Here is a 12,305-nt window from a genome sequence, read left to right on the forward strand (position 1 = left end):
TCCAACCCCTACGTTGTTGCCACAAATTCTGAGATGGCATGGTTTCTTTCTCATATGGTTCTCCTTTCATTTCACCAGCCAGTGTCGTCTTTGGCCAGAGTAGCCATTCCCACACTCACCTTACATACCTGTGGAACATGAAAATGTCAGGAACTTGTCCCTTGTTTGCGGTTAGCTGACCAAGACTTTGAACAGGTGCCAGACTAGTTGAAGTCCTCCAAGATGACAGTGTGCTGCGTCTATGACAGAGTTGGCTTCGAGAGAGTCCTACCCTCCACCTCCATTGTCTGGGGCCTATGGGGCTCCCACAGTAATGTTACATCTGGCATCTCTCCTGCTGACTCTGCCTGCGTTGTTTTCCATTGAGCATCTCACTTTGAATGCCTGTAAACAGGGTTCCTTACCAGCCCCTCCCCAGTAAACCTGTTTCTCTGGAATAGTTCAGACTCTTTTTGTCACCATGTTCTCCTCAAGTGAGTCCTGCTCACTGACTCTTAAGCTCTCTGAGATGTGAAAATACATACACACACATATATATGTGTGTATACATATTTATACATACATATATAACACATGCATATATACATAATTCTTTGTTGTCTTAAATTAGCTCTTTATGTGTTGGTATGTAAGTGCCTGAGACAAATGGATTGGTCCCTTACGTTTACTTTTCTCCTAATGAAACATCAGACATTTACTGAAAGTGTACAAAGACAGGAGACAATTGGAGAGCCTGTGAGTGCATGTAAATTAGACACTTTTCAAGTTTAGAGAAGTGTCTAATCACTCAGAGGTGGGTGGGTGTGGGGAACCTTGATCAGTCACCCTGACTGCCATTTTCTATTCTCAGAACTGTGAAATTGAAAACTCACAATGAAGTAAAAAACTATTTTTAGCCCTGAGAGTGACTGGGCTGGGTCTTGAGATTCCAGTAAGAGCCAACAGGCCTAGTGTAAGTCATTCAGATCAGCTCAACAAAGTGTACAGCATGCGAGACCCAGAGCATGTCCTGTAGACATAAAGAGAATACTAGACTTTTATCCGAGAAGTTCATAGTTTGTCCTCCAGTCACAGAGCACCATGAAGGCACCTATAGTTGGATAAATTGGGTTTATCACTCATTGCAGCAAAGGAGAATTCACTCCATGAGGAAGCATGCCACATCTCCGTAAGAGAGTGTTAGAAAAGTCTTACTACAGGATTCAGGCTTATGTTACAAGATTTTGAGGAAGGTTTAAGGATGTGGGGCTTTGCTGTGGATTGGGTGCTGTCATAAAGTGGGGCAAATTCTATGACTGGGTATCTTAGAGTTTATGTAAAGAGAGGGCAATCTAAAGGAAAGCTATAGCTATGATTGGCAAAGAAGCCACAGTCACTCGTTATCCAGGAATAGGGGCTATTTGATATTGTTTTGGTTTGGACAGTATTCGTGTTTTGTGTGTTCAGACAGATTACAGAATGTTCTTATTTTTTTGTCTTGATCCATCATGGTCACAGAATGGCCTTGTCTGATGTTGCTGTCTGAAATTGCTTATGTTTAACAGGAGAACACCAAGACCTAACTGTGAGTGCCAGGCCAGGTTATAGCAACACCAGGCCAGCTTCTGGATATCAGAGGCTGCTTTTCTTGTTCTCAGATATGATTTTAGGTTTCAATCAGCACTAACTGAAATTGGGTAGAAATGGTACTTAGTGGAGGATGTTACCCATTTTTGTTCTAACCCATTCAAGTAGAGGCTGTAAGACACATAAATGTAACTCTTGAATAAGGCCAGGTGTGATAAATGCAATTAAAGAGGTTTGGACAGTGTATTCTAAGCCAGTGGTCCCCACTCTTTTTGGCACCAGGGACTGGTTACGTGGAAGACAGTTTTTCCACGGACTAGGGTGGGGGCATGCGTATGATTGAGGTGGTAATGCAAGCGATGGCGAAGCGGCAAATGAAGCTTCGCTGTCTCACCTGCTGCTCACCTCCTGCTGTGTGACCAGGTCCCCTATGTGGCCCGGGGGTTGGGGACCCCTGTTCTAAGCAATGGGGATGATAAGAGAAAATGCTTCAGGGACAAGGGCAGTATTTGGCCTGAGCTTGAAGGATAGGCTGGATTTAGATATGTGGAGTTGGAGGGGAAAGCAAAAGTATTGTGATAAGCAAAGGCTGAGAGGTAAGAAATCACAAGGCAGTCTCAAAGCATGGTGAGAAGTCTAGTTTGGCTGAATCAGGAGTATGTAATGGGAAAGAAGTGTGAAGAAGTACTTTTGGGCTAGATTATGAAATTCATTTGTTTAGTAGTTTGGTTTGTAGGGAGGGAAAAATCAGAGTTTGTTAAATACTTACTGTGTGTGTTGGGTGCTTTGTTTATGTTGTTATTTAATCTGTAACCCTTGTAACAACCCTGAGAAGTAGGTCTCATGATAGCCATTTTACAGATGATGAAAATGAGCTCTAGAAAGGTTAATTTAGCCTCTGCTTAAATAGTTGGATGTACAGCAAGGACCTTAATAACTCTGACTGAAAAGGTGGTACTCATTTTGCTTCCCTCTCCTGCCTCCTTTGTGACACAGTCTCTTGTCATTAATAGGAACCATTAAAAGCTTTTGATCAAAGAAATGGCAAGACCAGTTAGAATTATGCTTTAGGAAGATTGCTCTGGTAACAAATAGTGATAGTTAACATGTATTGAGTGTATAGACCAGGCCCTGTGCTAAGCAACTTAGACACACAAATATCTCTTTTAGTTATATGTAGGATGAATTTGGGGGTGGGGAGGCTGGTAAAAGATGAAGAAAAATATCTTTAAACAAGCAGAAAACATTAAAGCAGTGGTCAGCAAAGCAGAATTAGGTAGGAGGGGATTGTGACAAGATGGGCCCTGGGAGGAGTCTTGTGAAGAAGAAACAGTCAGCTGTTGTTGGAGCTGCCACTTTAAGTAATGCTGAATTAAATATGGCCTCGAGAACTTCCTCAGTATTTAGGGAGAAGCTTTCATATCTTAAAGGACTGGCCATTAAGACCTTTCTTGTATTGCCGTAATCAGAAATATAAACACATCCAGATCTTTATTGATTTATTTGCCCTAAGAATGAAATGCTGCAGATGGTTTAATGTTGCTTTCAGAGAGCTCTTTTGTTAACAGTGCTAGAGTTTCTGTTTTTGTTTTTAGCAATAGGGATGGTTATTAACAAGGGAAAGTAGAGCTTCACTCTATAAAATCCATTAAGTTTTTAGTCAAGCTTAAATGATTTGCTAAGTGAAATTTTAATAATTAAATAAACCTAAATATGGGGAAAGCTTTCAATAAACAATTGGGATTTAGTCAAGTCCATTTTATAGAATGCTTAAGTACATATAAAGAGAGAGAACACAGCTGTTTTCTATTTTGGAAGGTCTGCAATTTTAATGTTCTAACATCTTTAATGTTCTGATCTCTTTAGCTGTTTGTTTTAAAGAAGTAAAAAAAAAAATCACAAATCCCAACCTCCTAATTTATCACTCCCCTCCCCCCTTTCCCCTTTGGTAACCATAACTTTTTCTATGTCTGTGAGTTTCTGTTTTGTAAATAAGTTTATTTGTATCTTTTTTCTTTGATTCCGTATATAAGCGATATATGATATTTGTCTTTGTCTAGCTTACTTCACTTAGTATGATAATCTCTAGGTCTATCCATGTTATTACAAATGGCATTATTTCATTCTTTTTTTATGGATGAGTAATATTTCATTGTGTATATATTACCATATGTATATGGGATTAACATATGCACACTACTATATATAAAATAGATAATCAACAAGGACCTACTGTATAGTACAGGGAATTATATTCAATATTTTGTAATAACCTATAAGGGAAAAGAATCTGAAAAAGTGTGTGTATATGTGTGTGTGTGTGTGTGTGTGTGTGTGTATACATATAAAACTGAATCACTGTGCTGTATACCTGAAACTAACATGACATTGTAAACCAATTATACTTCAATTAAAAAAAAACCCACAAATCCTTTTTGTAATGTAGCTATGAAGCAGAACATTTGTAATAGTGAAAAATTGTGATATACAAGGAGATGCTATATAGCAGTTTGAGTGAATGAACTGGAGCTACATGTATCAACATGGATACATTTCTAGGTCAAAATATTGATCCTCACCGAGAAAAGGCAAAAAGAGAAGTTGCAGAAACGTCAGTACAGTATGATACTGTAATATAAAGTTTTTTAAATTGTGGTTAAAGTGTACATAACCTAACATCATTTCAGCCATTAGGTATAAGTTCAGAGGCATTAAATACATTCACATTGTTATACAACCATCACCACCATCCATTCATAATAAAATGTTTTAAAATACTCAGACAATATTGTATATTGTTCATGGATGTATACCTACATAGTAAAGTCTAAAAGCACACATTCTAATAATAACCAAATTCGGAGTTGTGAGTATCTCAGCAAGGATAGGAGGAAGAGACACAAGGAACTCCAGTTACGTCTGTGTGGTAGGTAGGTATACAAGTGCTCGTGTATTATCTGTAGTTTTTTGTACACTTGGAGTATTTTCTTTAAATTGTTTTTCTTAAAAAATCATTTCAACCAGAGATCTCGAAGTGTTTGCTAGCCATTGACTTTTTAGGCATTCTGAGCTGTTCAGTTCTAAGAAACATGGTGGTACCAAGATCCAAGAGGTGAGGTTACTCCCTATTGAGAACAGTTAACTTTATGAAGAGAAAAATCTCTTCCAAATTCAGCATTCTGACCCTAGCCTGCCATCTCAAGTGTACCCTTGGTCACAGGTGGCAGAAGTTATAGGTCTGAAGCCTAAGGTTTGCGAGAATGACTCTACAAAGAAAAGAAACACAGGAGGAGAGCAGGTTTTGGAAGGTGAAAATGAGTTTCATTTTTAGGTTTGAGTTGATAGACACACGGACATACACACTAATGGGATTTAGAGATATGAGACAAGGGCTTGGAGGAAAGGTCAGAACTAGAACTATACATTTTGGAAATTATAGTGTATGCCTTGAGAATGAATGAGTTTACCAAAGGAAAAAGAACAAGGAAAGAACAGAGGTTGAATGAAACCTTGGGGAAAGAGGATTAAAGAAGAACCAGTGAAAGAGATGAGAAGAAATAGGTTGAAGGACCAGTCACTGGGCAAAGAAGAGATCAGGAGAGTGATGTGCCACAGATATCAAGGCAGGAAAGTTTGACAAGGATTTGTTCAGATTAATCCAATATTTATTGAATGACTTGTGGTAATCACTTTCTTGTGTAGCAGAGGAGTCTTAAGAGTGAGAACTGAGTAAAAGCCATTGGATTTGATGGTTACCATACAGTTACCATGTTGCTGTAACTATACGTTTTGTCTATAAACTCTTTAAACACAGGAATTCTGTTTTATTTATCATTTTAATCTCAGTTTCTGGCATAGTACCTGGCATATTGTTAAGTGTTCAGTAGTAAATATGTGAACCATTACACTGAATATAAAATGCACAGATTTCTCCTAGGATATAAAACATTTTTACTATCTAGGCTGTCTCTTCCATTGCTCTCAGTTCCCCCTCCTACCTTTGAAAATAATATCCTCTACTTTTTCAGTGCTTCTTTGATTCTAGTCTATAACCTCTTTATCAATAATCTCTTTTAAAATCAATTTTAATGTTTCTGTACTTCTTGCCACATTACCATTCATTCAGTGTTGCTTTTTGAAACCCTATATTATGCTTCCTTTCTTATTCCCATTACTCACCATTAACTCAATGTAAAGAAGACAGTTCTAACAATCAGAGCTGTACAGAGGTGGCATGGGCTTCCTGGGGGGAAAGTACTGAGTTTTCTGTTTGATGATATTCAGCAGAGTCAGGAACACCACTTAAGGTGAGGGTATTGAACACAGGTGGTTAGACTAGATGACTCTTTAAAAATTTCAACTTTATTTAAATATAATTCACATATCGTGCAATTTACCTGTTTAAAGTGCACAGTCAGTGGTTTTTAATATAGTCACAAAGTTGTACAACCATCATCAGAATCAATTTAAGAACATTTTAATTATCACCCCTCAAGAAAAAAAACCCATACCCATTAGCAGTCACTCTCCTTTGCCCCCTCACCACCCTCCCTACCTCCTCCCACCAAGCAACCATGAATCTGTTCTCTGTCTCTATGGATTTGCCTATTCTGGACATTTCATATTAATGGAATCATATAATATGTAGTCTTGCATGACTGGCTTTTTTTTTTCCACTTAGCATTATGATTTCAAAGTTCATCCATACTGTAGCATGTGTTTGTTCTTCCTTCCTCTTTTATGGCTGAATACTATTCCATTGTATGGCTATAGCACATTTTGTTTGTCAGTTGATGAACATTTAGCTATTATTAAAAATGCTGTTTTAAACATTTGTATGTAAGTTTTTGCATAAGCATAACCTTCTTGGGTATATACCTAAAAGTAGAATTACTGGGTCATATGGAAATTTTGTTTACCTTTTGGAGGAACTGCCAGACTATTTTTCAAAGCAGCTTTACTATTTTACTTTCCTACCCAGCAGTGTATGATAGTTCATTTTTTCCACATCCTTGCCAACACTTTTTATTAGCAGTCTTTTTGAGTATAGCATCCCAGTGGGTGTAAAGTTGTATCTCATTGTGGGTTTAAATCACATTCCTTTGATGGCTAATGATGTTGAACATGGACTTAGTGGCCATTATATATATCTTCTTTGGAAAAATGTCTATTAGGACATTTTGCTCTTTTTTAATTGGGTTTGTTTTTTTTTTTTGAGTGGTAAGAGTTCTTTATATATTTCAGATACTCAACCTTTATCAGATATATGATATTTTCTTTCATTCAGTGGGTGTCTTCACTTTCTTGATGGTGTCTTTGCAGCACAAAAGCTCTAAAATTTAAGTCCATTTATTTTTCCTTTCGTGCTTTTGGTATCATATCTAAGAAAACAGTGCCAAATCTAAGGTCACAAACATTTACGTTTATGTTTTTTTCTAAGACTTTTTATGGTTTTGGCTCTTATATTTAGGTGTCCAATCTATTTTGAGCTAATTTTTAGAAATTTAATATGGTGTGAGGTAGGGGTCCACCTTCATTCTTTTGCTTGTAGATGTCTTGTCCCCATAGCATTTGTTGAGAGACTGGATGACTTTTAAGGTTCCTTCTGACTCTGAAGATTCTATGATGCTTTGTAGTATGTTGGTTTCTATTATTGTCCAAACAAGTGGACAGTCAAGATTTCATATGACGGCCATCCTTTTCCCATGAATACATTGTGTCTAAAAACAGGGATAGCCATTAGTCTTTTATCAGTTTGTTCTAGATTTCTCAGTTGCTTTCAAGTCTGTCCTCCTTTGACTTTTATGATACTGGTTTGCTTCTGGTCCTCTTTGAACAGCTCAGTTTTGTTTTCCTTTCCTCACTTTGCACATAAGTACACATATCCCCCCAGCTTTTTTGGTATGGAACTTTTTTGCTAAGTTCACTCAACTTAATTTTAATGAGCTTTGCTATTTAGGTAGCTCAGAGTTTCTCTCAAGCCTAACTACAATCTAATGAAACTCTCCTCTTAATGTGCCACCGACACCTAGAATTTAACACGTGAAAAATAGATTTTCAGTTTTCCCCTAACCATAAACCCTCCCAGTTTTCCTCGTTGTCTTCTCTTGGTATCTTAAACTAACCTTCATGTTTTCCAACACCCCCCCCCACCCCCCATTCATTATTAAATGCTGCTGGTCATTATGTGGTAAAAGCCCTTGGACCCATCTTTCCTTTCTATAGCTATAGCTGTCTTCTTGGTGATTTCCCAGACCCTAGTTTCTCTGTGTGTTAGGTCCTTACTCAACTGCTAGAATAATCCTCCTCAAACACCCTTCTCATTAAATAATTTCCCTGATCCTAGATCCACAGTATTAAATTTATATGACACAAGTTAACATTTAACCCACCTCTACTTTCCTCTCCTTATCTCTTGTTACTTCCCTAAATGGATTTGGCAGTTAGTCTTATTTATTCTTTGTTCTTATTTCTTTGTTCTCATCTTTTTCTCATTGCACACATTCCTCTTTTCTTCTAGTGTGCCTTTGCTTCTCTTCTATTCTGAATCTCATTCCCTTCCATAATTGATCCCATCTGACTCCTCTGCTCTTTTTTTGTTTTTGTTTTTGTGCATCCTTTCAATACTTAGACATTTAGCTTGTTTAGTAATGAGATCCGTGATACCCTGTTCCTTTGTTGCTATTTGTTTTGGCTATACTACTTTTTAAAAGCATTGCTTCATGTGGGAACCATCGTTTCTGCTTCACTTATGGCTCTCATCCTTTCCTACCTGCAGCACAGAGTCTCAAGCATAATAGTGGTCCCGTAAATCTTCTTGGCTGACAGAGCTGTAAAAGTCTTGGGGGGAGATGTGTGATGTTTAGCATCATCATCATTTTTCAGTTTTAGAAATGCAAAATAATGCCTTGTGTGCCATTCCTTGGTTTTAATTTTTTATATTTTGTTTTATGCCAAGTTTTGAAAATGATCTTCTCAGTACAGTAAAATGAAGTTCAACAACATATTACTATAGATATTAAATCTAGTTTATTGACTGCTAACCACCCGATATATCAGATTCTCTCAAGAGAAAGTTTAGCTTCTTAGATGCTGACTAGGCATTTGTTCAAAGTGCATTATAGCCTTAAAGCTAGTACCATTTAAGATATTAAGATCCTTTACAATTTACTAGCCAAATAGTCACCAGGACCAAGAATAAGGGGTCATGACCTGCTTTCTTTCTTCTACTGAAGTTGTGGCTGAAGTTATGCTTCTGTTGCTGACCTCCTCTTAAAAAGAAGCATTTCTTCCCTTAATTTTCCATATCATCCGAAGTCAGTAGAAGGAGGGAGAAAAGGATTATTGGGGTGGAGCTTGGCTGAGAGAGAATACAAGGCGGAGGGCAGCTCCCAGGCGCAGTGGCTGGCTGTGTCACTCCCTGCCTGCCCACCCACATCTCTCTTACCTCAAGAGCAGAGAGTTGGCTTGAAGATAGTCCTCAGTTCAAAGCACCTGATTAACAGCATCAGTGCAAGGTTGCTTTCTTTTTTCGTTACTTTTTTTTAAACCCTTTACCTTGAGTCCACATGTCCTTTCCTTTCTCCGTTCATGTGCACTCCAAGCACATGTACTCCAGTGTGTTTGTTTTATGTTCTTATAGCTACATATTTGCTTGAAAGATATGTAGTATAATTATGGTATGTCTTTAGCTTACATATGGTATTTGCTTTTAACTCAGTGCTGTGCTTTTTAAGATTTGTTCATATTGCTATAGGTACATCTAAAGTGTGTTTTCTAAAAGCTGCATGGAATCCCATATTTGTATCTACTCCATTTTGATTTTCCATTCCAACACTAATGGAAATAAAAGTTTACTTCAGACTCCCTGCTACAACATCATCACAGTGGACATTCTCACACAGGTCAATAAAGTCTATAGTTTGAATTCGGATATAGACAGCCTTGAGAATTTCTCTGGAATTTATCCAGCGGCGTGTGATCACTGGATCATAGGACAGAGCCTTAATGTCATTAAGTATGGCCAGATCACTCAGCAGAGTGGCTGTATCCATTTACAATCTTAGCCATAATGCATTAGAGTTCTTGCCTCCCCACCTTTGCCAATACCTGCTGTTACCCACCATTCTAATTTTTGCCCTTTTGATAGGTATAAGTGCAATCTCATTGTTTTAATTAGTATTTTTCTCATTGGTTTTACTTTATGTCTTTATATACTTGTTAACCATTTGAACTTCTCTTTCTGTGAGTTCCCTACTCATATCTGTTGGCCATTTTTCTATTGGGTTTCCTCTGATGTTCATATCAAATTGTAGGAATCCCTTGTCTGTTCTAGAGATTTAATCCCTTGTCAATTTTAGATGTTGCAAAAGCTTTTTCTTGTCTGTCATCTGTCGTAACCCTGTTCATGGTATTCTTTATTGAGCAGAAATCCATAATTTTATTGAAGACAAATCCAACAGTTTTTTCTGTATAGTTTGTATTTTTAGAGCCTGAATCAGGAAGTCTTTCTGCTCCTTAATGTTTTCTGTCAATGGTTTATCCACACAAGCCTGTTTACATGGCCTTTTGAAGAGATGTCTTTCCTTTCTTTCTCACCTGTGACTTGGAGGAAGCTTGACAGTTGCTGTTAATGTTTGGCTGCCCTGATGGAGGGAAAAAATGTGAGAAAATTGATGCACGCTCCTTTCTCTAAGCCCTGCACTTCCACTCACAGGGATGAGCCCCTGTGACCCTGTTTGTACTACATGAATCCTGTCTGCTCAGCTACAGCTGATTGGAAAGTGCTGCATACCTACCCAAGCTGAGTACTCAAAATCTTCCTGCAAGGAATTTGGAATTATGACCAGTCTCTGCTGGCCCCTTGAAGGACATACAAATTGAGGGGTTTGGGGGTGAACATCTTCCTTCATATTCACAGAAAAGGTAGAGAAATGCTGTCAGAGAAATGAGAATAAGGAAGATAGGCACAGAGTAACAGAGAAAAAAGCCTTCTGACCCCATAGAGAGAGGGAGAACGATTGAGGTAGAATGTGAAAGTAGCTGTCTTGGATCCTGATGGCTTTCCAGTTTCTGGTTGTGTTCTCTTCTGAGACCAGATTGCATTTCCTTATGTGTATTAGTTAGGGGTGGCTAACTGCTCTAACAGATAGACTCAAATGTGTATAATGGCCCTAACACAATAGAATTTTATTTCTCACTCACATAAACGGGTCCAGGTGGTTCTAAGCTGGTGGGGCGGTGGCAGTGGAGGGCTGTGTGCCACACAGTTATTCAGGAACTTGTATTGATGGAGGCTCTGCCATTTTCAACACACAACTTCCAACCTCTCCCTAGGTGTCAGCATCCAGCCTGCAGAAAGGAAGTGAACACGGAGTTCAATACATGGGAAGTTGTATAGGCCAGGCCTTGAACTAGCACCTGTCATTCACATTGCTTTGGCTGGAACTCAGCACATGGCCATGTTTAACTGTATGAGAAGCTGAAAAATGTCATCTACCTGTGGACCCAAAAGGAAGAGAAAATGGGTTTGGTGAACAGCTAGGGATTGCCGCGTCGTATTTATTATATGTGTGATACTCTTGTGATGCCTCTATATCCTATTATCAAGTTCCTGTTTTTTCTTAAACTTGTTTGAGTTGGCTTCTGTTATTTGTATCTCAGTGTGTGAGGTGTTTTCATAATAGCCATATTTAAAATAGTAGAAGAAATAAAGACTGATTAATTTATTTTCTCAGGGAAGTTGGGTCGATTTCCACCTATGATGCATCATCACCAGGCACCCTCAGATGGCCAGACCCCTGGGGCTCGTTTCCAGAGGTCTCACCTTGCAGAGGCCTTTGCAAAGGCCAAAGGATCAGGTGGAGGCACTGGAGGAGGAGGTAGTGGAAGAGGCCTGATGGGGCAGATTATTCCAATCTATGGTTTTGGGATTTTTTTGTATATACTGTACATTCTATTTAAGGTAAGTGGAGTCATCCTGATCATATTACATCCATGAAAATCTAATATCATCATAATAAAATTCATTGTCAGCATTAAAATCCTTTACAGTTCATAACCCTTTTTCAAATCTATCATCTCTTTAAATCTTGCCTCCTCTTTATGAGGTACTTAGGATAGCTGTTATCTCAGTTTTACAGATGAGAAAAATCTTCACTCAGAACCTAAACAGTTTGCCCCAGAGTTCACAACTAAAAATGCAGAACTAGGACTTGAACCTGGATCTTCTAGTTCCTAACCCACTGAGCAATGAAGTTCAAAGCCTATCCCCTGCCCAGCCCCAATTTTTTCTTGACTGGGCATCTTTGCAAACTGTAAAGGCATAAAGATGTTCGAAGAAGAACTTTATCATTAGGATTGGCATAATGATTTCCAAGTAGCCACTGTAAGACCAAATAATGCCTGTACCAACACCCTTTTCCTCCCTTTACCCCCAGGAGTATGAAGTGCTATTTTTAACATCAGGTGTAGTAATTCTCCTGAAACAGAATTGTCACATCCTGAAACTAAGCCTGATGCGTCCTGGCTCTGGGGAGACATGATTTGGGTCCTTTTAAAAGTAGACTCCCAATGAAGTTCCACCTCCAGGCAGGCTTTGGCCAGCTGTGGGCCTGGGCACTGTGAGTGGAGGCAGGAGATTCACTCTGCCCTCCTAACTAGAGTAAGAGGTGACTTCGTTCTCACCTAGGAATTCTGCAGGCAGCCCAAATTGAGTCTTAGATGAGCATGGGCAAGGC

The 12,305-nt window shown here is 38.6% G+C and overlaps 1 protein-coding gene across 4 annotated transcripts in view; it reads left to right on the forward strand.

The window, feature by feature from the left end:
* The window catches only part of RIC3 (RIC3 acetylcholine receptor chaperone), a 58,370-nt gene that overhangs the window by 14,158 nt on the left and 31,907 nt on the right, over positions 1-12,305 (forward strand). For all 4 annotated transcript variants that reach the window (XM_057749739.1, XM_057749741.1, XM_057749740.1 and 1 more), the window contains exon 2: positions 11,304-11,530. In XM_057749739.1, the coding sequence (XP_057605722.1) occupies positions 11,304-11,530 (227 nt within the window). The remainder of the gene's footprint in view (positions 1-11,303; positions 11,531-12,305) is intronic.

This window comes from Hippopotamus amphibius, chromosome 9 (genome assembly GCF_030028045.1).
Source record: "Hippopotamus amphibius kiboko isolate mHipAmp2 chromosome 9, mHipAmp2.hap2, whole genome shotgun sequence".
NCBI classification, from domain to species: domain Eukaryota; kingdom Metazoa; phylum Chordata; class Mammalia; order Artiodactyla; family Hippopotamidae; genus Hippopotamus; species Hippopotamus amphibius.